At 48.6% G+C, this 27,796-nt stretch overlaps 2 protein-coding genes across 8 annotated transcripts in view; one reads left to right on the forward strand and one right to left on the reverse strand.

The window, feature by feature from the left end:
* Positions 1–22,054, forward strand: FCHSD1 (FCH and double SH3 domains 1). 3 transcript variants are annotated; one of them, XM_081872719.1, is made up of 20 exons: positions 1–116; positions 994–1,091; positions 1,919–1,964; positions 7,059–7,132; positions 9,055–9,199; positions 9,370–9,506; positions 9,713–9,776; positions 9,944–10,072; positions 10,624–10,746; positions 12,672–12,770; positions 12,860–12,976; positions 13,814–13,918; positions 15,196–15,357; positions 16,065–16,193; positions 17,171–17,254; positions 17,599–17,776; positions 18,073–18,278; positions 19,330–19,408; positions 19,695–19,753; positions 21,307–22,054. In XM_081872719.1, the coding sequence occupies exons 1-20, from the start codon at positions 96–98 to the stop codon at positions 21,370–21,372; spliced, it is 2,121 nt and encodes a 706-aa protein (XP_081728845.1). In that variant the 5' UTR covers positions 1–95; the 3' UTR covers positions 21,373–22,054. The 3 variants fall into 3 exon arrangements, with proteins under 3 accessions (XP_081728845.1, XP_081728846.1, XP_081728847.1); XM_081872720.1 differs by having other exon boundaries at positions 12,672–12,767; XM_081872721.1 differs by lacking the exons at positions 1–116; positions 1,919–1,964.
* The window catches only part of RELL2 (RELT like 2), a 23,588-nt gene continuing 17,839 nt past the window's right edge, over positions 22,048–27,796 (reverse strand). For all 5 annotated transcript variants that reach the window (XM_081872836.1, XM_081872837.1, XM_081872835.1 and 2 more), the window contains 2 exons: positions 25,971–26,013; positions 22,048–23,317 (listed from right to left, as the gene is read on the reverse strand). In XM_081872836.1, the coding sequence (XP_081728962.1) occupies positions 25,972–26,013 (42 nt within the window). In that variant the 3' untranslated portion in view covers positions 22,048–23,317; position 25,971. The remainder of the gene's footprint in view (positions 23,318–25,970; positions 26,014–27,796) is intronic.

Here is a 27,796-nt window from a genome sequence, read left to right on the forward strand (position 1 = left end):
TCGCCTCCCCGCCGCCGCCGCCGCCGCCGCCGCGCTCTGGACCCGCTGGCCGAGGTCGCGAGGGCGGCCGAAGGGGCGCCCGGGAGCCCGTCGCCATGCAGCCGCCGCCGCGCAAAGTAAGTCCCTGCGTGCCGGGCCCTCCTTGGCACCCGGGCACAGTCGGGGCCGCGGGGTCCCCGAGACGCGCTCTCCGCCCCCTAGTCTGAAAGGGGGTGCGCCCTTGAAGGGGGCGGCTTCCTTGGCAGCGCAGCGTCAGGCTCTAAACTAGGGGGGCCCCAAACTTTGGGGATCCTGTGGGCACAGTTGGAAATGCGGGCGCCACAAACGACCCATTTCACAGAAGGAGAAAACCGTGGGGATGTGCAGAAGCTCCTCCCAGACAACGCGGGACGGTGGGGGAGCATCTACACACACCTCAGAACAAATGAAACACAGAGGAAGGCGAAGGGGCAACCCCCCCAAACAAGAAAGCAAACATTAGTTAGATATAAAAATTGGGCAGGGGCTTGTCTGGCGATGGAGGGGGTCTTGGTGGAAGGTGCCACAGTGCCTGTAGGAGCCACATGGAGCCCCCCCCTAACCTCTTGGACTCTTATGCATCATCATTCCTAGCCTTTTTATTTAAAGTGCTTAGCACCCACTACCTTGTCCCCCTTGCAACAACCCTTTTGCAGAGACTGAGAGGAGGAGTGACTTGCCCAAAGCTACTTGCTGAGTTCATGACAAGCAAGATTTGAGCCAGGGGCTTCTAGACCCTATTGCTACACCTGCTGCATGTGGGTTGAGCTCCTGGAGCTTCTGCCCACTGCTGGTCCCTGAGGGCAGGTGTTCCTGGGGTCCTGCTGGTCCTCTTCCCACTGCCTCTGGGTTCCATTCCTGTGCAAAATAGGGGGTTCCTTTCCCTTCTGCTCCAGGTGTGTATGCTTGTCGGCTCCTTGCCCTGTAGGAGGGCCTATTGCCATTGCTAAGGTGCCAACTCTTTTTCTTCTGCAGGTTAAGTTGACCCAGGAAGTGAAAGTGCGCCTCATAGAGCAACTGTCGAGCCTTCAGAACAAGCAACAGCGGGAGCTGGAACTCCTAGAGGACATCAGGTAACAAACTGAAATTGGGAACTGGGCAAGCTCCTGAACAGGTTCCGCCACAGGCCTAAAGGCTACCCTTTCCCTCCCCTGTTAAACAGCCTAAGACAGCCTTCCTCCTTACAGACATTGAATCAGAAAGCAAGGAATGGAGATTGACCTCTTGCTAGTGGGTGACCTATGAACTTCTGAGAGCCTACTGCTCCTTATCCGAGAGGCTTAGCCTGTAAAGAGCATCAGCCTTAAGCTAGAAGTGTGGTTCACCTGCTTACATAAATCCAGCAGTCATTTGTGTTGATTCTGTACCTGAAGTTAGCATGTTATGTTTCAGGGACTCTTCCAATGGATCAGTGGTTCATATTTAAAATGTGGGGATTACTGGAAAAAGCAGAGTGGTGCTGAGTAGCATGTGCTCAAACCTGAGCCATTACTGTGCAAGGCTGAGGCGTCTCAGGGCCAACGAAAACAACAGCTGCTCAGTAGTCGCGTCCCCCCTTTTGCTGGAGGCCATGCAAGTTAAAATAATGTGAGCTGGGTTATTAGGAAAACTGCTCAGTTGAGGTCTTCTCTGGAATTTTCTGTCAGGAAGTATGACACACTAATTGTTGTTTCGTAAGTATTACTACTTTGAACTTGTTTTTTAAAAGCATCATGCAATTTCTGAGGTTACAGTCGCAAGGGAGAGTTGGGTGCATGCTAGCTGGGCTTCCGCTGAGTCCCAGAGCTCTTCACCCAGCAGATCTTGAGAGTGAGATTGTTCCCTTGCCCTTAGATTCTGATTGTGCAAGAAGATTGGGCTGTGTGGTTATTCAGGGCCTTTGTCTTCTCCTTGCTTGCAGGTCCTACAGCAAGCAGCGATCTGCCATTGAGAGGGAGTACGGGCAGGTGAGACAATGCAAGGCTTCTGAGCTGCTTGCTTGAAATATGTTGCATGCTCCCATTTAAATTGGTTGTAGCCAGTGACATATCATGGCGGGGTAGTGGTGGATATAACCAAAAAGTGTCTGGCCTTAGCAGCAGCCATTTCCCCAGGGTTTAGAGCTCTAACTAACAAGTTGTGGCAAGAGATGGATACAGACTCAGCTTGTGCCATCCATTGTAAGTCAGCACTCTTCCCTAGCTGAAGGAAATGACCCAGTGAGCAGGCAAGGATCATTTGAGCTTGTCCTTGGAGCTTATAGACCTAAAGAGCCAGCTGCAGTTGTTTCTTATGACTTTTTCTACTTGGAAGTGGGCAGACGAAGAGTCAGCTGTATCTGGAACTTGTACAGCAAAGGGTCTTGCAATCACTAGAAAAAAGTTGAAATAAGAGGTGGTACTTATCAGACCGTAGATCTGATTCCCACCTGGGCCATGTTTTGGAGAAGCCTCGTGGGTTATGCCCAGGTTATGCTATCAAACCAACATGCCCTGAAGGCCTAACTTCCTCAGCAGTGGTGCTGCAACAAGCTCCTAGGCTTTATGTCCTCACATTACTGAGTGTTGCTGACAGAATCCTACCCTTTAGCCCTCCTGCCTAATCTCTGATTCTCTCTTGGTTGCATCTGGCCACTGCACACATAGATGGCTTCGTTTGGCTGTCCCCACTGAGGCTTGGGCCATTATCTCTTGAAGTCCCAACCTGGGATTGCACGTGAGTAGGAAAGTGATCCCTTGGTGTATCATATCACTCGTCTGCATTTGATCTCCTGCCATCTTGTTGGACAGCATCCTTTTCATTCCTCCCCATTTGATTCTTGCGAGCCATTCACTGGTGTTGACAAGTGCGTTGCCATCCTCCTGGGGGGTTACATAACTGTAACGGGACTGGCCTTGGAAATGTCCTCTGAGGCACTTTGCCTGTCTAGAACTGGACATGGAAGATGAGTTTGGGGACAAACATGCCTTTTAGGTCTGATTCTTGTATTCAGCAGGATCATGTGTTAAGAGTTTTCTGGACTGCTGAATATTACTCCATCTAAAGCCATAACTCATATGTTGCATTTGAACACTTTTTAAAAAACAAGAGACGCCAATATGCACTTTCAAAAGCAACTCCAAAAGTCATTGGAGTAGAGAAATGTCAGGCAAGGAAATTGTTAATGACCTGTTCCTCTTCTCTCTCTTCTTTTCTCTCTTCTCTTCCTTTCTCTCCCTGCCCACATCACTGGCAATTTTTCTGGTTTAAAATAAACTAATTATAAGTCATATTTGTGTGTATGAAGTAATTCTATGCCTCTGGAAACTAGCCTGCCTCGGGAAAGGCTGGTTTTCTGTCTGCTGAAAAAGGGGACCATTTGAACATGCACTGCCATCCCCTACTGCATGAACTTGTACATTTTAGGAAAGGCTTCGCCACGTGATTCTTCTGGTCCTTTTCAGGTTCATACCCTGTTAGCATCTACTCTCCTGTTGTGCTACCTGCGACATGGATTCACATAGACAGTTTGGAACTTGCATTTTCTGTATGGGGTCTCCCATACAAAGGGGCTGGGAGCTGTGTGTGCCAATCCATCGCCAGGAAGTTTGCTTTTCAACAGCTTTTCCAAATTTGTGAACATTATTTTTAAGTCAAATGTGAATATATATATATATATATATATATATTTCATTTATATACATTACAACAATGATTCAACTACAATTTTAACATTTTCAGCTTCGACTCCCTTCCCTCTCTTTCTGCAGTTCTTTACATTTATTTTCATCCTTGCCTGTCTTAATTTATTCTTTTATTCATCTATTCTCATATATATCTCATATATATTTTTGAACTGCAGGTTTTTACAATAATCCCGCCAATGTCTTGATCTGTTTGCAGATTATTTGTAAATACTCAATAAACCATTTCCATCCCTTTCTTAAAAGTTTGTTATTTTGATTTCTTATTCTTCCGGTAAGTTTCGCCATTTCTGTATACTCCATTAGTTTCTGTATCCATTCTTCTCTCGTTGGGACCTCTTCTTCCTTCCATTTTTGGGCAAATAGCATTCTTGCAGCTTAGGTAGTTCTGATCCCATAATTCCCAAGAGAAAAGCTTCTGGTTTTTTACGAATGTTATCTTAAACATCTTTTTCAATTCATTATATATCATTTCCCAGTAAGCTTTAACCTTATTGCAAGACCACCACATATAGAAAAAGGTACCTTCTTTATCTTTACATTTCCAACATTTATTTGATTTTGATTTATACATTTTTGCCAATCTACTAGGTGTTAGGTACCATCTATATAACATTTTCATATAATTTCCCCTTAAACCATAACATACTGTAAATTTTATATTCATATTCCATAATTGTTCCCATGTTTCCATTTCTACGTTGTGACCAATATCTTTTGCCCAGTGTATCATTGAAGATTTCACTTGTTCGTCCTTTGTCTCCCATTCCAATAACATTTTAGACATTACTTTAACATTACAGTTTAACAGGTCTCTCTCTAGTTGTGATAGTTGTTCCCCAAACCCCCGCTTCATATCCTTTTTAAATACTTCATTCAAATGATGATATTGTAACCATGTTGTTAACACCCCAATAAATCCTTAAACTCTTTTAATTAAAATTCTCCACCCTCCTCTCTTAGCAAATTACTAAAAGTCACCCAACTTTCCACAAGGCTTGCAGAGAGCTGCCCGAAGCCTGGGGTGCACAGCGCCATGCTCCCCGGGCTTTGGGCTGCAAGCAGCTGTGCGCAAGTCTGCGGAGCCTGGCGGGAACTCCCGAAGCCCGGGGTGCGCTCCACTGCGCTCCCCGGGTTTCAGGCTGCAGGCTGCTGTCCGCAAGCCTTGGGAGCCTGGCGGGAACTCCCGCGGGGCTCCCAAGGCTTGCGGATAGCTTCCTGAAGCCTGGAGAGTGAGAGGGGTCGGTGCGCACTGACCCCTCTCACTCTCCAGGCTTCAGCGAAAGCCTGCATTCGCCCCATAGGATGCACACACATTTCCCCTTCATTTTTGGAGGGGGAAAAAGTGCGTCCTATAGGGCGAAAAATACGGTAAAACAACAAAGCCATCATGCATGGGGGAAATTGGTTGCATGAACTGACTCTGAGTTACTGTCGGGAAACCGCAGTATTCTGAACCTTGGACCAGTGATAACTTTGCCTTATGCTGTTTTGAGTTTCTAAGCACACCTGCGTTCGGGTTTTATTTTAAGAATTGGATGTGCTCAGTCAACACACTGAATTCCTGCAGTCCTACACCATGGATAAGGAAGGTGCAAGCACATTCCAGGATGTGTTTGACCCTGAGCATCTTCCCAGAGACGAGAGCACCTGCTGTTCAGCAAACCAGTAATATCGGAAGCTGCCATGTCAACATAATCCAGGCTCTTGGGTCTTTATCAAATGCTTTTTACTTTTATAGTCTTCCCCCTTAAGTGGTGAAGATATTTCCCTATAGCAAATACATATAAAAGAAGTGAAGGAGAAGAGTTAGGACAAAATCTTTAACATTTGTGAAAAATGGATATTGCCCCTTTTAGGTGATACTTAACTGATGAGAGGAAAAGAGGCGTCTGATAATTAAGTAGCGCCCCTGTTCCCATGACCAAAAGTGCAATATTTTCTTGTCAGTTAAAGCAAATAAGAAGGGGGTGGGGAGTGGAGGACAAGTCTTTGTGCATTAACTGGGCAAAGTGACAAGTGATCAGTTCACAAGAATTGTTGTTTTGGCCGTACCATTTCTATTATTCTTTGCAAATAAGAGGACTTGCATCCCAGGAAAAGGCGTTTCCAGAGAGCCAAATTTTGTCCTATATTGGTCCATTAAAACAGGGGTGGATAGAAGGGAGGTCAAGATCTAAGGGAGGAACTCTGGGTGGTTTGCAGTAGATTGCCAATGACTTATGAGTTCCAACTGTTACAGCAAATTTCCCCCCAAATTGGGATGCTTTGGGGTATAGGGGAAACTAGGAATGGGTTTTTGTGTGAAAGGACTGTGAGCTCAGTTTTGGTACTATGTATAAATTCCTGAACTGAGATGTACTCAGGGGTCCCAAATTCCTAGTGTATGGGTGTCCCAGTTTCTAAGGCATTATTTTGCACTTGACCCCAGCTGTTAGATGTTGGTGGGGTCTCACACACCCTGCATTCAAACCATGGAAAAACAGAATAAACAGGGCTCTGAATGGCGAGCAATTAATAACGTCCATTTTTATGCAGTCCTACTTTTCTCTTAGACGCAGGTGGCGCTGTGGGTTAAACCACAGAACTTAGGGCTTGCCAATCGGAAGGTCGGCAGTTTGAATCCCCGCGATGGGGCAAGCTCCCGTTGCTCAGTCCCTGCTCCTGCCAACCTAGCAGTTCGAAAGCATGCAGTGCAAGTAGATAAATAGGTACCACTCCGGCAGGAAGGTAAACGGCGTTTCCGTGCGCTGCTCTGATTCGGTTTGTCATGCTGGCCATATGACCCGGAAGCTGTACTCAGCCAGTAAAGTGAGATGAGTGCCACAACCCCAGTGTCATCCGCGACTGGACCTAACGGCCAGGGGTCCCTTTACCTTTACTTTTCTCTTACAAAGTTCACTGCAAATTAGCATGGTTCCTAAGTGGCCTCCCATGCAGGCAGTGGCCAGGCCTGCTTAGTTTCAGCCGTGCTTCCCAGGCTGCCTATAATAAAGAAGATAGTTGCTGATAATAGCTAATGGAGCCGGAGAATCTCCACACACACAACCCCCCCCCCCGCCTCCTCTTCTTCTTCTTGGGACTGCTGTGGAGAGGAAGAGGCAGCCGCTGGAGGCCAGTCTTACATCTGCAGCTCAGCAGGGGGGCCACAACAAACACCCTGGGTGATTCATCTGCTAAGTTTTCTGCATGCGGGATGGGGAGGGATACCCAAAAAGGCCAGTGGCCATATTTGCAGGAGCTTTCAGGGAGAGGGAGGGCTGGCTTGTGTTGTTGTTTTGTTTTCGACTACTCTTCATCTCCATCTTGCAGACTTAACATGGGTGGAAAGGTGGGGCACAAAATGTTTCAAAATAAATACACTGTATATATTTACAGGCATTGCAAAGGCTGGCAAGTCAGTACCAGAAGAGAGATGGGCAGCGTGGCTGGAACGTCGCCAGTGACTCCAGGTGGGGAATTGGGCTTTGTGGCGAAAGGAGCTGAGCTGCCTTGCTTATTGGGGAAGGGGCTCACCTGGCTTAGCAGCTGGAAAAGATAGCTTTTGAGGAGAAGGGGGACATCTTAGTCTTGTACTCATCTCCCAAGCTTGGTTTTCAGCTGAATCCACCTCTGATTACTGCTGTTCTCAAGGGTAGGCCAAATAGCAATACCACCGTGTTTAATTACATGTGTGTTTGGTCATGGACATGGGTAGGCAATCTAGGGGCCGGATCTGGCCCAATCACCTTCTAAATCCAGCCTCCAGATGGTCCGGGAATCAGCGTGTTTTTACATGACTAGAATGTGTGCTTTTAGTTAAAATGCATCTCTGGGTTATTTGTGGGGCATAGGAATTTGTTCATTTCACACACACACTCCCCAAGGTCTGAGGGACAGTGGACCGGTCCCCTGCTGAAAAATTTTGCTGACCCCTGGTCATGTATATGCCTGGGGAAATGTGGCTGTTGTTCCTTTAAGTGCCCAGCTCTTTGAATTCAAAGAGCCTTTTCTCTTTCTCTTTCCTTTCAGCTCCTTAACCTATAATGTTGAAAACCTCTTAGCAGAAAGTGGGGTGGTTTTTGATATTGCATTGTGGCTTTATGCCTTTCTTTAATCAAGACATCTGTCAATGCAGTGTCTGTGCTTGCCCTTGAGTTTTAGTGCAGGAAGCAAAAGTGCCACCCGGGTTACTTTCTTCCTCATTATTACTTGGGAGGAAGGAGGCTCTGTTAGCTGGAAAGCAAAGAAAGCAGGTGGGAGGAAGTAAAGAAGCAGCGTTAAGCCATCCTTCCAGGGAAATGAGGATGTGGGCGCAACAACTGGACTCGGGAAATGGGTGGAAGGATGTGTGGAGCAAGGTGGGAGAAGCTGGCAACTGGAGCACACAGGCCTGGCAGAAAAACGAGGCAACTGAACCTTGACGTAGTGGGTGCTGTTGCCTTGTGTTGGTCTAATGCAGCCATTCCATAGAGCTTCCTCAAATTTAACCTCAAGGCAAGTTCTAAGAATCTTGGAGGATGTTTTGTGGAGAGGGAAGCTGATGCAATGAATTACAAGCTCTGAGCCTGGATGGGGCTTTATACTCAAAGAGCTCAGGAAGTGGTTTTAGCACTTCAGGAGGCTGCTGATAGATACCACTGTGCACATAGTTTAATGGGGACTGAGTGCATAGCTGTCAAGCATCCCTTATTTGGTGGGAAAGTCCCTTATTCCAGCGCCGTGTCCCGCCTCTGTCCCTTATTGATGACGTCCCTTAAATTTCCCGGGTTTCAAAGGAAGCAGCTCCTCTCCCTCCCTCCCTGCCGGCCAGGGAGGAGAGAAGCTCCAACTGTGTTGCTTGGCTGCATTGCTCACCCAATAAGGAGTCTAAGAACGACTGGGGGGTGGAGCTTGCATGCCTTGTGCCAATCAAATCAGCCACGTTGCCTGGGGACTCGAATTTGCTCAGCGCTTCCCAGCGGAGAGGTGGCGGTGGTTTTCCTTGCTGCATCCCCTTTGCCGGGTTGCTGCACTGTGGGAACCACCACTTGAGGCTTTGTTTGGCTGCTGGCTGGGCTTTCTGCCTTTGGCTCAGAGGGGCTCAGAAGTTGAACATTACTGTGCTCCTTGGAAAATCCCTTATTTTGGCTGCTGATCCCTTATTTTCAAGGCTGCTGGTCCCTTATTTTCAAATCTGTAAGTTGACAGCTATGACTGAGTGCAAATCAGCAATTGTTTAGAAAGATGCAGCTGGCCGGTCTGTATTGCATGTACCATGCTGCTTAGTGCAGTGGCTGTCAGGGAATGAAAAACCCTGGTGTTCCTGGAGGACAGAGTCCTCAGACCTCATGAAATCAGAAGCAGGGGCTGGTGAAAGCTGGTAACGCCTTGACCTCCTCTAATATTTCTGCAGGAGTGTCTTTGGAGTCTGGAAAGGTGTGATTGATGGCACCGTCTCTTCTGGTCAGTCCAGGCTGGCTGCCTCCGATAATTATCGCAGTGTGAGCGCAGAGGCAGCTAAAACCACTCGTATGTCAAAAGAACACTTGTTCAAAAAGGTACTTTTTGGGTGGGCTAGGAGGGTCCTAGTAGCAAGCCTTTGGGGACAGAGAAGCCGTGCTTGGCTCTGGATGGGGAGGGGTCCTTGAGACTCCGCTAAGGGGTTGAGCAGCAGCTGGCAGAGGGCAGGGTGCTGAATGTCGGACCACTTCCCCACCTGCTCTCCTAGGGCATGGACCAGCTACTGAATATCCAGACTGAACTGCTGGAGACGGTGAAGGAAGTCAGCAAAACCAAGAAGCATTACACACAGATTGAGCGGTCCAGTGAGGTAGCCAGAGAGAAGGCTGCCGATGTGGATGCCAGGTGAGCCCCCGGTTCCCTACCCCCCAAGCAGGGGAATCCCAAAATGTGAGTGCCAGGGGGTCCCAGTGGGCTGCGCCATGTTGTTCTCGCAAGTCTCGCATGCTCTGGGACTTAAGATAGAGCTTTCCAGAGCTAAGCATCACTTGGTGGTTCGCATCCAGGGGATCTGTGGAAACTGATGCCTGTCCTTTCCCTCCCCTCCACAGGCTCAGGAAGAGTGACCACGGCATATTTCACACAAAGGCCAGCTTGCAGAAGCTCAGCGCCAAGGTCAGAGGCCCATCCTGCCACCCCACTGGGACACTGAAGTGGGTTACAGAGGCCTGAGGGATGCTCCCGTCGCACAGTGGGCTGGCAGAGAGCTTCCCGATGTGGGGTGTGGGTTTGGTAGGCCTTTGAAATGTCGAGTACATGGCCCTCTGTTCCTCTCATTGCAGTTCTCTGTGCAGCTGGCAGAGAATTCACAGCAGCTGGTGGTGGCACGAAATGAGTACCTTTTGACTCTGGCGGCTGCAAGAGCCCACCTGGAGCACTACATCCATGTGGAGCTGCCTGCAGTTTTCAAGGTGAGAACTCTTTTCTTACACTGTGCACCTTCTCCTCTGAGGACAACTTTGCGGACCTGGGCAAAGTTTGCTTGCGTGCAAAGCAGCTGTGGCAGGCCATAACTTTGAACAGGAAAACTCTATGGGAAGGGACAGTGGTACACAGCTTCCTCTCCACCGACACACACTCCCCTAGTTTCCAGTTTCACCTTCCTGCAGCTGTGTCCCTTTTAAAAAAAGGTGGGGAGAATTGCATGTTTTTTAGCCTTCCCTAAAATGCTTGGATTGCCGCCTACTGGGGTCTTTTCTTTTGCTGCACAGGATTTTAGCTTGAACCAAATTCTATTTCCCAGTTTCTTGCCAATCCCACAAATATCTTGCCTCAAATAGGCCCTGTTTTTCTCTCAAGGAGTGTAGGGAGTTGCCTCATTTTGGATGACTCCCTGCACTGCAGCAAGTTTGGGTGGAATGATCTCTCTTCTCCTACGTGTACCTCCTCCCTGGAGGAGCCTCCCTTCCTGTTCCTCTTCTCGCTGTGCACCACCCAACCTGTTGGATCTGTGTTTTGTCAGATGCTGGATGGTGACCTTTATGAGCGGCTCAGAGACCAGCTGACCCTGCTCAGCAAGACAGAGCTGGAGGTCTGCCAAGGCACACAGGAACTTTTCCAGCGTGTTCTAGGTACATCTGCACAGGTAACAAGGCGCTCATAAGTGACTGTGTTTCTAGGGGTCTGGAGGGTATCCCCCAAACTGCTGTTCTCCTATTGGGAAAAAAATGCAGGCATATTTTTACATTTGATGTTTTCAGATCTCCTCCAATAGAAATCAGAGCCCTCTGTGACTATTCTAAAGCTTTCTGAAGAAGTGTCCCTTCTGTTTTGGCCCTTATTCTCTTGCCTAGCAAGTTTGGACTTTCTTCCCCCACCTTACATGTCACAGTTTAGTGTTGCTGTGGAACAGCCATTCCCCAAATGAACTTGTGGTAGCCCTAGGTCTTCGTTTCTGAGTTAAGCAACTAAAAGTGCTTTTCTTTGGGACCAATCTGAAGAAAACAATAACCACCTTGTTAGACCTTTTCTACCATTTTGGGGAATAACCTGTGAGCCCTCAGAGGCCCACCAGCAGGTGGGAGAGGGTTGTCTCTTAAGCTTTTCCAACCTCCTGAAGCCCACCAAGCTCCACAGTATTCCATCTGCCTCTGCTGCCCTCTTGGTGTGTGAATTGTTGGAGGAGCAAAAGACTTGTATGGTGGTGTTGTGGAGCTCAGTCAAGAAGAGTAAAATTTGGGACTAGGTGTAGGGAGCACAAGCAAAATTAAAGAAAAAAGATGGTAACAGACGGGCCACAGAGATCTATAGGACAGGGATGGTTGACGGATGGGATAAAGAGAAGCCTACAGAGAAAGAGGAGATTGCACTATGGGATGTGGAGAGAGGAGGAGCACCTGAGAGATTGTGGGAACAGGAAAATGTAGCATAAGAAAGGTGAGTGAGGGGTAATGGGCGGAGTTACAAATACCTTGAGGACCACCGACCTGGACCTTGTGATCTTTATTTGAGGCCCTCCTTCATGTGCCTCCTGCGCTAGAGGTCCAGAGGGTGGCAACACAAGAATGAGCCTTTTCTACAGTGGCTCCCTGTCTGTAGAATGCTCTTTCTAGGGAGGCTCGCCTGGCGCCTTCATTACATATCTTCAGGTGCCAGGCAAAAATGTTTTTCTATAGCCAGGCCTTTGGCTGAAGAACATTCTATGGCCTTTTAAATGTGTTTGTAGGAGGAGGGATTGTTGGTTTGTTTTAGTTTTTCTGCTATGTATTTTGTGTTCTCATTATATATATTTTTATGGTTTAAATCGCCCTGTGCTCTTTGAATGAAGGGTGGTACAGTGGTACCTCGGGTTAAGAACTTAATTCGTTCTGGAGGTCTGTTCTTAACCTGAAACTGTTCTTAACCTGAGGTACCACTTTAGCTAATGGGGCCTCCTGCTGCTGCCGCGCCGCTGGAGCACAATTTCTGTTCTCATCCTGAAGCAAAGTTCTTAACCTGAGGTAATATTTCTGGGTTAGTGGAATCTGTAAGCTGAAGCGTTTGTAACCCACTGTATATAAATTTAATAAACAAATAAATAAAATGATTACAGAGATATCATTTACTCATACAGAGAAAAATGAATATACACTATAAGCACAGAGATAAAAGGTGGTGACAGATAACCGGATAAAAAAAAGAAAATAATGCATCAAATATGGCAGAAATACTTTTCTGAGTCTGATGTAGTCTGGCTCTCTTAAGGATGTAAAAATCTACAAGTGGCCCTTGAGTGATTTGAGTTGGGCCCTCAGATTTAGCTGATGAAGAACATTGTAAATGTGCACTTGAAATAGGTGTTCTTCATCAGAATTGTGTTTGATAAAATAAAATAAATAAATGCTGGACCACTGAGACTTTGGACAAGGCTGCATTGCCAGGGGCTCTTTGGAACACAGAAGCAGCAGAGACCCTGTGCCAGCAGCATTTCCTCCAGCAAGGACAGGCTGGCGGTAGGGCAGTGAAGGCAGCTTTCTCTCTCACTTGCTTGGCATCTCTCAGACTTTCTTTTCTTTCCGGTTGTTCTTGCAGGTGTGCCAGGAGCAGAACCTCCTCCTCTTCCTCCAGGATAATGCTGCATTTTCAGCGATGGTCATGCAGCCCTTTCAGCCGGCAGGAGCTGACCAGGTGGTAAGAGAGAAGCAGGTCCTCCCTAGCCCTTGCCCAGGAGGAGAAGGGTGTCTTCGGACAGGGCTGCTAACAAGCCTATTTCTTCCCAGACTTCTCTTCTGCATGAAAGTGGCAGCAGCCTTGGGGAGAGCGGGTTAGAGAAGGAAGCACGTCGCTGGGCCGCTCGAGCAGCCAGAGATTACAAAATAAAAACTGTCAGTGAGCAGGTGAGCAGCCAGGCTTTATTTCCCAGGAAACACTTCCCATGTGATAGGACTTGTCCATGAAATTAGAGAGAAGAATCCCGTTTTTCTGGTTGTACTTTTATCTTCTGCATTATTTGAGTGGATGGATATGAACTGGGAATAGCATAAAATCCTGTGAAGAGCAGGGTAAAATGAATCCCTGTCTTCACCCGTGAATAAAAAAATCAGTTCTCTTCCTGCTTAGATCAAGAGAGCAGGGTTTTTGTGGGGCTCCAGTCCTTCAGGGCCTTGTGGTTGCTTGCACTGGCAAGTCCCTTCCCTTCCCTTCCCTTCCCTTCCCTTCCCTTCCCTTCCCTTCCCTTCCCTTCCCTTCCCTTCCCCTTTGGGCAGTCTCCTTAGAATTGGGGCCCTTTTTCCCTGAAAGAGGAGGAGCAGCTGTCAGAAATGGAAATGGAGGTTTCCAGGCAATTTCCCCTCCCCCTCCTCTACTGGATAAAGCTTTTGGATTTCTGGAGCTGGCAGAGGAGAATCTAGCAAACTCCTTGGAGTCCAGGGGATGTTTCCCCAAGACACGAGCCCAGCCTGTTATTCTGTTCTAATGATTTTTTCACTCTGAAAAGAAGAACAGACTTCATTCATCCTGTTTAATGATTTCACCTCAGCAGCCACAAAAAAAGTTGTATAATTTCATAAAAGAAAACGTGGCCTACTGCAAATTTTGACGTTCCTGTGGCCATTCTAATTTCAAGGGCCAAAGACTGACGCAAGGTTTCCTTCAGGATTCCTGAGACAAGAAAACAGAATTTGCCCTGAGAATGATGCTAGGGTCACTTAAGTATTCAATATTGGGTTGAGCAGGTTCTACAGAGAATGGAAGCCAGGAGGCAGCAGGCCCCTGAGGCAGAGATGACCACCATGGAGAAGAGGATGGAGGAGATAAGAGAGAACCTACGGAAGGCTGAGGTGCGTCTGACTGCAGGCTGCCGGTGCATTTTCCAGAGTGGTCAGCAATGCTTGTCTGTCTGAAGCTGTCGGCTTTGTGCTATCAATATCCCTTGCGGGCTCCTAGCATTTGTGTCCTGTATGTGTGCTTTCTAGTGCTTTTGCTGACTTGACGGCAAATATTGCAGGAGTGAAAGGAGCAGGCTGCATTGCCCAGGAGAAAAATTCCAACTGAAGGTATCCAGCCCGTCACCCCATTTGACTGTATTTTATAGCCAGGGGGCTAGAATCTCCATGCTGTGTAAAGTTTAACTTGTTGAAGAGGTGAAATACAGTGGTGCCTCGCAAGACGAAATTAATCTGTTTCGTGAGGCTCTTCGTATAGCGGTTTTTTCGTCTTGCAAAGCAAGCCCATTGACAGCTTAGCGGATTAGCGCTATTAGCGGTTTAGCGGCTTTTAGCGGATCAGCTGATAAGCGGCTTAGCGGCTTAGGAAAAGGGGGGGGAAAGGGGGAAAAACCCGCAGGAACTCGCAAGACATTTTGTCTTGCGAAGCAAGCCCATAGGGAAATTCGTTTTGCGAAGCGCCTCCAAAACGGAAAACCCTTTCATCTAGCGGGTTTTCCATCTTGCGAGGCGTTCGTCTTGCGGGGCACCACTGTATAGGCAGCATCCCAGAATAAACAGGTTTATGCATCATCATATTGAGACTTTGATGTTTTATCCTTTCTGATGCAGTTAGCCAGTCACAGGTGGATCTACGTTTGGAAAATGATTTCCACCAGCTTCTCATCTCCATTGCTCTGCCTTGTGTGTGATAAATCAGATTTCAAACAAAATAAATTTCTGATCTTTTATTGAGGGAAAGGAGGGTATAAGATGCTGTGGAAAGGAGGGTGGGCGAATGCATAGAGAGGCTCAAAATCAATAGCAGAATTAGATTCCTAGGTTCAGAACATCAGGAGGTACCGTTGCATTAGATTCCTAAGCGTTTTGCAGGCAAACATCATGGCTGGCTCCTGGCCAGCATGTATAAAGTGTGCATTTTAGGTGTAACCAAGAGGGGCAGCCTTGTACCCTGCCTTTGCTGACAGGGCATTGGCTTCTGGCTGTCATTCAGAGCGTGGCATTCTTGGTCCTGAATGGCAATCCTAATCTGCTAGCTGCTGCTTTTCTCCATTTGAAAAACCAGGCTTGTCATTTCCTTTGTTCTGCTTGTGGTTGGATGTGACAGTTGTTTGAGGATGGAATTGCTGATTCATTCCTTGATCACAGGACGGTTCTTGCCCTCTCTTTAGATCAGCAAGGTGAAGGCGGAGGCCCGGCTAGCTCTCCTGCGTCAGGCTGGCCTGGATGTCGATACCTGGCTGGCAAGCAGCATGGGGCAGGTGCTGGACGAAATGGAGCAAGAGCGGCGGCTCAGCGAAGCTCGCAGGTCTGAGAGAGGCTCCACTCCGACGGTAAGCATGGCCTCTCCCCAAAGATCAGCTCCCAAACCCTTGGAAAGAGCTGCGCCCCCACCCCATGCCCCTTGAAGGTTGCTGCATCATTCAGACACGTCGTTCTGCTGCATGGAAACAACACATGGAAGAGGCTTCTGTGCGGTTGGCAGTACATCTGAAAAGGGCATCTTTGAGACATCTGAAAAGGGAAAGAGAGACTCTTCAGCCCAAGGGCTGCAAGGAGCTTTTGAACTTGTCTGCATTCTCTTGCCCAAACTGGGACCATTCCCCCTGCAGTGGTCTGTTAAACATTAAAAGCTTCCCTAAACAGGGCTGCCCTCAGATGTCTTCTAAAAGTCTGGTAGCTGTTCTTCTCTTTGACATCTGGTGGGATGGCATTCCACAGGATGGGTGCCACTACCGAGAAGGCCCTCTGCCTGGTTCCCTGTAACTTGGCTTCTTGCAGTGAGGGAACCACCAGAAGACCCTCGGTGCTGGACCTCAGCGTCCGGGCAGAACAATGGAGGTGGAAACACTCCTTCAGGGCAAATATTCCCATTCTCCATCCTCTTTGTGATGTTGTGTTTCCTTGGAGTGAAACCCTCTCCCCCCCACCCCCAGTTATCTGAGATTCTGTGTCTTTGGCCTGGAGCTGCCTTTTCTTTATATTTGATTGGCCTGTCATTTTAGCTTCCCATAGTTGACAGTCATAAATCTTCCATCAGGCAGAAGACTTCGATCTTGCTGAGTTTGATGACTATGACGACAACACAGAACTGTTTGAGGATACAAGACCAAGTCCGAGCATGGTTCGTGCTTATCCTTCATCCTGCAGAGTATTTTTCCCATACCAGGTAATACTTCTTTTCTTCTCCCAAATAGGAATTGCTGCTTGCAGCATGCCCTTCACAATAATTTATCATTACAAATCTCAAAAACCACCTCTAGGTGGCTTTTCAGGGGCTTCAGCAAGGGCACTGCCAGAATTTTGGGGTACCTTAAGCAAGAGACTCTCCAGCCGAGCTTCTTACCAGCAAGTGATGTAAACGATAACAGACAAAGGGAGTAGAGCTGGGAAAATGGAATAGATGTTTGCTAAATGTCTTCACTCCCACACATACCTGGATTCTGACAGTGATTTCTCATGTCTTACACTGTACCTGGAAATCTCAAACAGTGGCACATTTGAGACATAACAAACCACAGCTTCATGATGCCGGAATGAGCATAATAATAATAATAATAATAATAATTTATTTATGCCCCTCCCATCTGGCTAAGTTTCCTCAGCCACTCTGGGCGGCTTCCAACAAAGATTAAAAATACATTAAAACACCCATCATTAAAAACTTCCCTAAACAGGGCTGCCTTCAGATGTCTTTTACGGATAAGATAGCTGCTTATTTCCTTCGCATCTGAAGGGCACCACTACTGAGAAGGCCCTCTGTCTGGTTCCCTGTAACCTCACTTATCGCAATGAGGGAACTACCAGAAGGCCCTCAGCTCTGGATCTCAATGTCTGGGCTGAATGATGGGGGTGGAGATGCTCCTTCAGGTATACAGGACCAAGGCCGTTTAGGGCTTTAAAGGTCAGCACCAGCACTTTGAATTGTGCTCAAAAATATACTGGGAGCCTGTTGCTTTCATGCATGGGGAGCAGCCTTCTGGTTTGCCACAAACCATAAGCAGAAGCTTCTAATCTCCTTTCCTCACCCATGAAAGGAAGAAAAGAACCTTATTCCTCTGAGGCTCATGGCTGGTCAATGATGCCTGAGTGAGTCATCAGTGCTGCAGACTTTGTTGTGACTCTACGTGTGTTCTTGCCTGCCAGGCCTGTCAATCGGACGAGCTCTCCATTGCGCAGGGTGAGGAGCTGGAGGTCATTGAAGACGGCGATGTGGAGGAATGGGTCAAGGTTTGTATAAGGAAACTGGGTCAGGTTCTTCTCTGCTATGGGACTTGGAAAAACCTTCCATGAAAATCTGCCTTTAGGGTGCTAAGCAAGAGTGTGAATGGGTGCTGAGCAACTCTGTAAGGCATGCTGGAGATGCTTGGACACATGGAACCATTGGGCGTCCCATCTCTGGCAGCAATGCCAGTGCCAAGACAGAAGCTGAGCACTTTGGACCTAAGAGAGCAGATCCCAGACTGTAGCCTTGGGAGCAGGCTGTCTGTGTTCCAGCCACACATGGTAGGAACGCACAAGGACAAGCTTGTTCAAATATGTTTCTTAGTGTCACTTTTCCTACCTGACTTCAGGCGCGTAACAGTGCAGGACAGGTCGGGTACGTCCCTGAGAAGTACCTCTTCTTTATGGATTCAGTAAGCAGGGAGCACCCAGCCCCAGATGGGAATGCCCAGGAAGAGTCCTCTGATGTGGCCCTGGAGAGGGAGCTGACCAACATCATGAGCATGGGCCTGATGCTGGAGCCTGGAGGTGCGTCTTGCTGGGGTAGTGGGGGGGGGGGCTGTGAGCTATTAGCAGAGGGTGCAAGTGCATGGTGGTGTCAAGATACAGGCCCGGCACGGCTTTTCTGCCCTGCCCGTCGGATCTCCTGTGATAAAATTCCAAGGGAGCCTCTGCCCAACCTGGCTGGTGGAAGAGGCGGCCTGCCTGCACTTGAAAGGGTTCAGTTTATATACGCTTTTTATCCTGTCCTTCCCCCAGCAGAGTAAATGGCTGCTGATCCCACCTGCTTTGTAAGACCAGTTGTGTCCTCTGTCTGTTTGCAGCTTCCCTGGTGCGAGCCCTTTATGACTACGAAGGGCAGAGCTCTGAGGAACTCAGTTTCCCCGAGGGAGCCATCATCCGAGTGCTGCCCCGGGAGGAGGGAGCGGTAGATGATGGCTTTTGGAAAGGAGACTTCAATGGGAGAATTGGAGTCTTCCCCTCATTGGTTGTGCAAGAAATAACTGGTGCTCAAGAGGGAGCTGAGCAGGTGAGTCCCAGGGTGGCCCAGGAAGGGCAGAGCAGCTTGTCTGCCTCCTTATGGAATCAGTGTTTGGACTGTTGCAGTTGGCAGGACCCAGGAGTCCTGGTAATAGTTACTGGGATCCACAGATATGGACACCTCAGCACGTGCCCCTCCTGCCTCCGGGGAGCATGCCAAGGCACCCCAGAAGCTTGGGGCTGAGGAGGTACCGTATTTTTCGCTCTATAAGACGCACCAGACCATAAGACGCATCTAGTTTTTGGAGGAGGAAAACAAGGGAAAAAATATTCTGAATCCCAGAAGCCAGAACAGCAAGAGGGATCTGGCTTTTGGGATAGCCTCTTGCTGTTCTGGCTTCTGGGATAGCTGCATGCAGCCTCTCCCAGGCAGCGGGATGAAGGCTCCCCCAAGAGCCGTGCTTCCTTTAAAGAGCATGCGGAGCGTGTGTGCGGCTCTTAGGGGCTTTTCGCCGAGCAGGGAGAAGGGCAGCACACACGCTCCACGCGGCTCTTTAAAGGGAGCGCTGAGCAGAGCCTCCCACCTGCATTTGCTCCATAAGACGCATACACATTTACCCTTACTTTTTAGGAGGGGAAAAATGCGTCTTATAGAGTGAAAAATACAGTAGTTGAGCAGTCATGCAGTGCTTCAGAGGTGCTCAAAGGGGAAGCAATCTGTTTTATGATCTAAGGGATACTCATACTGATGCCTTGTTAATTTGGAGTCCACAACTTCTTTCTGGGCTTGACAGCTGGGTATAAAGTTATTATCACCACCCCTGCCCATTCCCCAGCTAGAGAGGGGGCGGCATCTTGTTTTTGATGTCATGCTGAGCATACATCCAGAATGCAGCACGAGCCCTCGGAGCATGTGCAAGGTGCTCTTTTCTTCATTGTTCTTCCAGCTTTTTCATGGCTGAGCCCTGCTGAACCTGGTTCCCACTCCAACACAGGGTTGTGGGGAGACACTTGGCCCACATTCCTTTTTTCCACTTGGTGTCTTAGAAGTTTGCTTCGCTTGCTTTGAGTCTGACGGCAGCTTGGCTTTCTTGTTTCAGGAACTGCTTTCACCATCTCCTCCAGCCTTCTCCCCTCCAGTCCTTGACCATGCATCTCCTCCAGACATTCTGCTAACAGGTGAGTTACTTGAGAAACCAGCATCTGGAGTCTTTCCCCCCTACCCCACAAAAAAATGGTGGCTTCTGGAATAGTCTAGTTGTGTTAGAGAGAAGTGGGGATATGTACAGATCTCTGGTATGCTGTGAAAACATGTTTGGGTTTCTGGAGAAGTGGGATAGAGAGAGAGAGAGAGAGAGAGAGAGAGAGAGAGAGAGAGAGACCAGGTTAAGGGCCGGGATGTCAGCAGTCCTTCACTGTTCTGCCCCACACAAATGTAGTCATTAATGTTTTTATGTGTTCCCAGGTGGCTGGCAAGGAAACATGCAAGATTCCCCTGACCTGAACACACCACGCATTCGCCCAGTAAGTTGTTGCCCATATGCCATAATGGGATGGCCTCAGTCTCCCTGTCCTTTATCCCCACCACTCACAAAAAAGTTCATTCACGTATGAGCATCCTAAAATGCAAGTAGGCTATGATCTAATATTTGATGCAATTTGAATAACTATTATGAGCATATTTATCTCTCAGGTAGAGAAAAAAGGCAGAATATTCCATTTTGGCCAAAAAGGGAGTGCTCAGTCCTTCTAGAATGATCTTACACACGAGTGGGGCTTTGTAGTCAGCCTTGCCTGTTAGGTTTGTATTCTACTAGAACCTTAATAAGAATTTATATTTGAGAAACTGAATGTTTGAACCCACATTACAGGAGGTAACCAGAGTTTGTCAGTCTTCTGTTGGGAGGGAAGAAAAGTAGAGTGGGAAGAAAAAACTTGAGATGATGATAATTTTTGTATCCCACCCATCTGATTGAGTTGCTCCAACCACTGTGGGCAGCTTCCAACTGAATATACAAAAACACAACACAACATCACACATTAAAAGCTTCCTGATACAGGGCTCCCTTCAGATGTCTACTGAAGGTTGTATAATTCTTGATCTCTTTGACATCAGATGGGAAAGAATTCTACAGGGCAAGTGCAACTACTGGTCCCCTGTAACTACACTTCTGGCAGTGAGGAAACCACCAGAAGGCCCTTGGAGGAGGATTTCAGTGTCCGGGCTGAATGATGGGGGTAGAGACACTCCATTAGGTATACAGGGAAGCCATCTGGGGCTTTAAAGGTCAACACCAATACTCTGAGTTGTGCTTGGAAAGGTACTGGGAACCAATGTAGATCTTTTATGGTCACGGTGGCCATTCCCAGTCACCAGTCTGGCAGCCACATTCTGGATTAGTTGTAGTTTCCAAGTCGCCTTCAAAGGTAGCCCCACATAGAGCGCATTGCAGTAGTCCAAGCGGGAGATAACCAGAGCAGGTACCCCTCTAGTGAGACACTGCACAGACAGGTAGGGTCTCAGTGGACATACCAAATGGAGCTGGTAGACAACCGCCCAGGACACAGAATTAGCTTATACCTCCATGGACAGCTGTGAGTCCAAAATGACCCCAAGGCTGCACACCTGGTCCTTTAGGGGCACAGTTACCCTCTTGAGGACCAGGGGCTCCCCCACACCTGCCTGCCCCCTGTTTGCCAGAAACAGTACTTCTGTCTTGCCGGGATTCAATCTCAATCCATTGACCACCACCCATCCTCCAACCGTCTCCAGACACTCACACAGGACCTTCACTGGTTCCAGTTTAAGTAGTAGGTCGAACTGGGTATCATCCACATACTGGTGGACACCCAGCCCAACCCCCCTGGTGATCTCTCCCAACGGTTTCATATAGAGGTTTTAAAAAACATGGGAGATAAAGTGTAACATAAATGTCAGCAATACTCCAGACTCCTTCTGATGGATTTTGAGAAAAACACTAATAGGGTCCTAAGCTTGCCCCTTTGTGGGCATAAGATGCAGTGCGATAACTTTACACCCTTCAGAAATGCTGCCTTCCCCCACCCTTTCTTTTTAGGTTCGGGCTCCCCCGCCTCCACCATCGAAGGCTCCAGAAGATGACTCGCTGCCCAGCCACGATTAAGTCCACATCTGCCAGGGATTTGGCTTCCCAAGAAGGCTTGAGCGCTTTGGGGGCTGGTGGGGCCACAAGCAAATCCGTTTCTGCTTGGAGTTCTTGGGTGCCTCTGGCTGCTTTTGAGCCTGTACTCACATCTTCCAGCACCAGCAAGCTAGCAGTGGGACGGAGGTGCTGAGAGGAGCATTGCTGCTGCTGCTGCTGCTGCTACTGCTACTGCTGCTGTTGCTGCTGCTGCTGCTGTTGCTGCTGCGATGAGCTTCTCTACCTCAGCACATGAGTACATGCTCAGATGGATGGACTGCACCAGAATGGACTTGCCAGGGAATGTTGAAAACACGTTTGTCTTTCTCTCTGCACTGGGGTCGAGCCCCACAGCGTAGGACCTAGAAACGGCAAGTTCTGTTGGCCCTTGACATTCCTTGGACTGCTACTCAAGACAATGCCAAGCATTTCCTTTGTTCCTGTTCTGTGGTTTGAGATGGGAGCAGGTCTCTCCGTTTGCTTTAAATGCTGCTAGCTAGCATCTGTGTGCACTTTGTCTGTCAGAACTATTGACAACGGCCGGGTCTGCTGCTCTTCTTGTAGCCAGCAGTTCTTTTGCTGTCCCTTGCTGAGTGAGTGAGCTGCGTCCTTGAGAGGCAATAGATGGGCAGGTACTGACCGAATAAACAGACACCATTCTGCATGTCTTCAGCATCTTTAATAGGTTTAGTTTTTGTTTACACTGTACTTAAACATGAAAAGATGTAGGGCGAAGGCAGAGGTGGCCTTCGGTCATGGCTTAACTAGAACACAGAAGACTAGAAATCACAGGGTCTGGGGGAGTGTTTAGTTGGCTCCTCTCCCAAGCCAGGTTCTGGTCTCCTAGCGAGGGGGAAAGCCTATCCGGAGCCACGAGAGTCTCCAGGATCTGTGTTGAGCAAAGCAGCCCCCACCCCCACCCCATGCAAGTCCCCACACATACCACATTGAGCCCCACAGCAAAGGGGCTCAGAATTAGGTGCTATTTGGCTGCTTCAAAGAGGATGGTGTGGTTAGTAGACACTAGAGCAGGATCTTTGCAAGGATTTATCACTTAGGGGAGTGCCTGTTTGTAAATATTGCAGTCTGAGGCAGAATTCACATTTCCTCTTGTGTAACTGCTGCTCCTGAGTTGTAATTCTAGCTCCTCTGATTGTCTTGTGTGAATGCTGGAAACCAGGGAGGTTACCCTGGGTCCAGCTACCTGTCTAAATGCAGCCCCCGGGGCCACTGTATTCCCTGGTCAGGATGGGAGTGGACACTCAGACTTTAAGCCGGCTAAGCTGAGTCACAGCTACGAGCAGAGCAGGCAATGCCAAGGGCCTTCTCCCCTTAGTTCAAAACTCACTCCACCCACATTGGCCAAGTTCTCTTCCTGCTGTAAGCAGTAGCTGTATTTTATTTTTTTAAACACTAATCGTTCACTCAGACCTGACTGGCATGCAGGAAAATGGGCTATTGCTGAAAGGGCAGCGCCTGGAGCGGGATGTGAGAAGGTATCCTGAGATACAAATCTGGGATTCTTCAAAGCACCGCAAGTTGAGCCCCAGCATGGAGAAGAATGGGATTCTTACCAGCTCAGGCATACCGGTGGGTCCCGCCATCCCACCCCACAATTCGCATGGTTGCACACAGGGCCTTAGCAAAGCTTTCAACAGAATGAGGTTTCAGCAAGGTGGATAACGCCACAACACGGTCCCGTTCCTGCGCTTTTCCGCTGCTGCTGCGTGAGTAGCTGTTGCAATGGGGATGAGGCTCTTGCCAAGTGTCATAGTTCTACTAGTGGAAGTGGCACATCCTTGCCAGGCGTGGTGTCGCTCTTCTGGCCCAGGCGTGACTCGTTCTGGCCGCCTAGTTCTTGCGAACCTAGTGTTGGCTCTGTGTGCATCTCTCTGCTTTGCAACCCTGAACATGGAGCAGGCAGGCTCTGAAAAAAAATGTTGAAGGAAGGAGCGTGAACAGAAACGTCTACCAAAGGCAAAGGATAGTGGTAACTGCCCTCCATCTGGAAGCAGCCAGAGTTCCACTGCAACTTTTCACAAGGGGTTAAAAGGATGACTCCACAATGCAGCCCATAGTGGCAGGCCAGAGCAACAGTGATGGAGGTGCCCCTCCCCCGTAGGTGGGCAGGAGGGGTCACATGCTCCTCCATCCTCCTGTCTCCTGAGCTACTTGGCTTGCTGTGGCTCATGCTGGAGCTGCCCTTGCTTGCTTTTATTACTGATGCTGTTCAGCACACACTTTGGCCGTTTCCCAGCCAGGGGCGTAGGAAGGGGAGTCCAGGGGGGGTGCGGGTATCATTCTTGAGGGGGGTCTGGCCTGCAGCGCACCCAAGCCACGCACCTCTCCTGGGAGTGACGTGGTGGCTCGGGCCCCTGCGCTGCCCAAAATGGCAGCGTGGGGCTTGCGTGGGCAGCTTGCCATGCCGCCCCCCTGGGTGGATTGCCACGGCACTCCCGTGCACAGGTCGCCACAGCGCCCCCATGGGCAGCTCACCCCGCCCTTGCCACTCTGGGTGCCAGAGCAGCTAGCTACAACCCTGTTCCCAGCGCTGCTCACTGGTCTTTAGGATGGGATTCTCAATGGGAAGGGCTTCGGGGGGGGGGGTCGTGAGCAATACTGCCCAGCAGAACTCCTGATCTGTATCTTTGTCACCCCTGACTATGCTCTGGCAAGCAGAAAGGGGCTGCCTCTTCACACCTCACTACCCCCTGGTTACTATTGCAGAGATCAGCCATGCAGTTGGACTGCCAAGAGTCAACTCCCAACCCCGTCATCTTCTGGGAACACTGTATTGCCTGCGTCTCTTCCCAGCCCTTTCTCCTAGGAGTCCACAGCCAGCAACTGAACCATGGGCCTTGTCTGGACTGTACCTGCACAGGTGCTTACAGTCGGGTCATTTAGGAGTAGCTTGTGTGGCTTGGGGTTATCCCACTCACAGCAGTGGGGTGGGGAGTAGAGGGAGAAGAGGTCACAGGGCAAGACTAGAGAGATCCCATCCAAGATCTTCTGGCTCAGCAAGTGGAGAATTGCCTGTCTAGAAATATTCTTTCCAGTCAAATGCTAAAAGAGAGCTTGGTGAGCAAAGTCCTCAGAAGTGGGACCTGACCATTTCCCTCCTATTTTATGTGGCAATGCTAATCCTGCTCCCTCCCGCTCCCCAATCCTCCTGGCCGGTTCAGTCTTGGCTCCTGTGACCTTGCTTTGTTGTCGCTTCCATTGCTGCTTGTCCAAGGAGGTGTTTCCTCTCTCACTCCATTACAATAGGGCTCCCCCCCCCCAGTCACTGTTCCCACTGGGAGACTTGAACCCTTCTCTGGATGGGGGTAGGCGGCATGGTTCTCCCTTTTCTCACACAGGGTAAAAAACCGGCTGCATGTTAGGACCGTGATCCCTTTCCTTGCCCTACTGTGTCCTCCTGTCCTCCTCGCCCTCCACCAAGAAAGGTTAACACCCTCTTGCCTCCTGGTATGAACTGATTCTCACTTTTGGTTTGAAATTTCTGTTGCTACCCAGACCGCCCACCCTTGCTTTCCAGCAGCTGAATTTCCCTCTCCATGTGGTAGGACTGAACTGCCTCTCTCCTTTTTCTCTCATACTAAGCAGCTCAGAGTCTTTGTTTACTGTGAAATGGCTGTTAGAATAATTCATCTTTTTCCGTGTGACCCCTTCCATTGCAATCAATCAATCAATCAATCAATCAAACACACACACACACACCTGGAAGTGTTACCCTCCAAAAAGCCTGATCCCTGTGGTGGGATGTGAACCCTCCTTTGGGGCAAATGAGACGCCCTATAACTTCTCTAGGCCTGCACATACCTCACAGGGCTGTGGATCTGACTGGTAGTTTTAACTAAAGTGTCACTGCTTCTAGGTATGTGTGGAACTGACCATAAATGTGGTAAAAGGGCTGTTCTGCTGCTGTCCACACTGGGGCTGCCACAGGACCACCAAAGGAGAGCCCTGGATCTTCTGGGTGCTGCAGGCATATATGCTTATGGACCCAATCTGATGAGCTATGGTACTAGATCTGCTGGAGGAATCACTGTGAACACTTTTTGGCAAGATGCCTGCTGAACGGGTCAATGGCTATCATCACAGTGTCCCCAACACCATTCCTCGCTGAGTGAGGAGATAGGTGCTTAAAGGGTGAGGAGGTGAACGATGGTGAAAGTTGAGCTCTCCCATGTTCTGCGTAGGTGGAAACCCTAACCTAATACTTCACGTGTCCCCGGAAAGAGTCTGGGCCTGGTACAAGGATAGCTATCCTCCCCTGGGGACCAGCAGTAGACTGGCAGGCTGTGAAGCTTCCACCTCAGAGCAACGTGGTTCAGATTGCTCTGGTGCCTGCGGAGGACAAAGAGAAGCCCAGAGAGCAGCAGTCCCCGTCTGGTTTCCATGTGCCAAAGAATCCCGTCACCTCTTGCCAGTCCAGTAAAATCAGAGCTACTCCCGACCTGCACATTACATACTTTGTCAGGCAGTCTGGTCTCCCCCCAGCATAATGCTGGGAGTGGTTTTGTGGCGACACTCAAACCCTCAGTCCCAGCTGTTGACAAGCAGAGTGTGGAACTTACGTCACATGGATACTCCTGGGTCCTGCACCACCAGCCTCTGCTCCTGGGAGAAAAGAGGCAAGAAACAAGCAGGGAAAGGGTCACACCAGTAGCTAACATTACTAGAAACCCCAGAAGCCCCACAACATGGCACCTAAGGAGCGGGGCAAGAGTGGCAAAGAGGCTTTTAGGGGTCCTGGAAGAACACATAGGGGTCCCTATACTGGCTAGGATTTGGCCAGATGGTCTATGCCAACAATAGCAGGGGATGGGAACTGGGTTGGCCGTATGAGTGGGAGAGAGATGCCAGTGCCCAGAATGGTGGGCATAGGTGCCAACTCCCTGGGGCCCCTGGGTGCCTGAGCACCCACAAAATTCCCCATGAAGGGGCCAGGCACCCACAAATTTTGGTCCCAGGGCCATGCACGCTGCATGGTACCCACGGCCCCGGGCACCCACAGTCATGGGGCCAAGCTGGCACTCCTGATGGTGGGCACTGGTGCCAGGAGTTGCTTAGGAATCATGCCTCTTCCTAAGCATGTGAAAACCCCCAAGGAGATTTACAGGTAGGAGCTAATTGGCACTCACTGAAGTCTTATGAGGCAGATATGAGATTAGAGAGCTTCAACAATGATTCTATAAAAAGGCCAGTCAGGGAAAGAGGTGGAATCCTGTCTAAAGACCATTTTACATGTGGCAGTTTTAATGGGCACTGCAGACTCATGATGTGCAATTGCTAAAAGGTATGTATTCTTTTTTAAAAAAAATAATGTATACCAGGAAAGCACATCTTAAAATAATATGAGTTTGTCAAACATGGATAAGTCACAAAATCAAAATGTCACAAAAGATGGCAGACTGCCAAAGACCTTTTTTGAAATGGCTGACAATATGGACTGGATTGACATTTGGAGAACTAAGAACCCCCTGGGAAGAGAGGGAACATTCTTCTCTGAAGCCCAACTGACTTGGACAAGAATCGACCAAATATGGATATCTAGAGGTCTGGCACCCAAGGTCAGAAAAGTGGAAATCTGCCCAAAGACCTGCTCCGACCATAATGCGCTGAAGATGGATATGACACTTTTGCCAACCGGCTCCTTTAGATGGAAGATGAATGATAGCTTGTTTGGAGATCAGGAGATCGTTAAGAAGGCCCAAAAAACTCTGAAGGACTATTTTGAAATAAATATGAACACTACGGTGGAAAAAAGAACTATCTGGGACGCAAGCAAAGCTGTGATGAGGGGGTTCTTGATACAACAGAACACTGTAAAGAAAAGAACACAAAATGAAAGGAAAGATAAGATTTTGCAGAAAATCAAAGAATTGGAGAAGAAATTAAGATCAAATCCGAAGTCACAGCCGATTCTGAGAGAAATTAAACTATATCAAGCTCAATATTCCAAATTGATAAACCAAGAAATAGAATGGAAGATTAAATTAATGAAACAAAAAACTTTTGAATCGGCAAATAAATGTGGGAAACTGCTAGCCTGGCAGTTGAAGAAGAGACAGAAACTAAATACAGTTACAAACCTAGAAATTGAAGGAAGAAATATCCAGAACCCCATGGAAATTAGAAAGTGCTTCCAGAGATACTTTAAAAAATTATACACTCAAGGGCCGCAAGATGAGGTTGAGATTAAACAATTTTTGGAAAGAAATGGACTAACAAAGTTGTCACAAAAAAAACAGATTAATCCTGAATAACAAAATAACACAGCAAGAGATTGAACAAGCTATCCAGAACATGCAATTGGGCAAATCTCCAGGGCCAGACGGCCTGACCTCCAAGTATTATAAGACATTAAAAGACTATCTGATCCAACCATTGATGGAGGTCT

This window comes from Podarcis erhardii (genome assembly GCF_964252035.2).
Source record: "Podarcis erhardii genome assembly, chromosome: 8".
Classification (NCBI taxonomy): Eukaryota; Metazoa; Chordata; class Lepidosauria; order Squamata; family Lacertidae; genus Podarcis; species Podarcis erhardii.

Excerpts from the sequence above, each read along its gene's own strand:
- FCHSD1 (XM_081872719.1), top strand. The coding sequence starts at position 96 with ATGCAGCCGCCGCCGCGCAAA. Across the intron at positions 10,073-10,623 it reads AGCTGCCTGCAGTTTTCAAG|ATGCTGGATGGTGACCTTTA; the intron begins GTGAGAACTCTT and ends GTGTTTTGTCAG. Across the intron at positions 16,194-17,170 it reads GAGTATTTTTCCCATACCAG|GCCTGTCAATCGGACGAGCT; the intron begins GTAATACTTCTT and ends CTTGCCTGCCAG.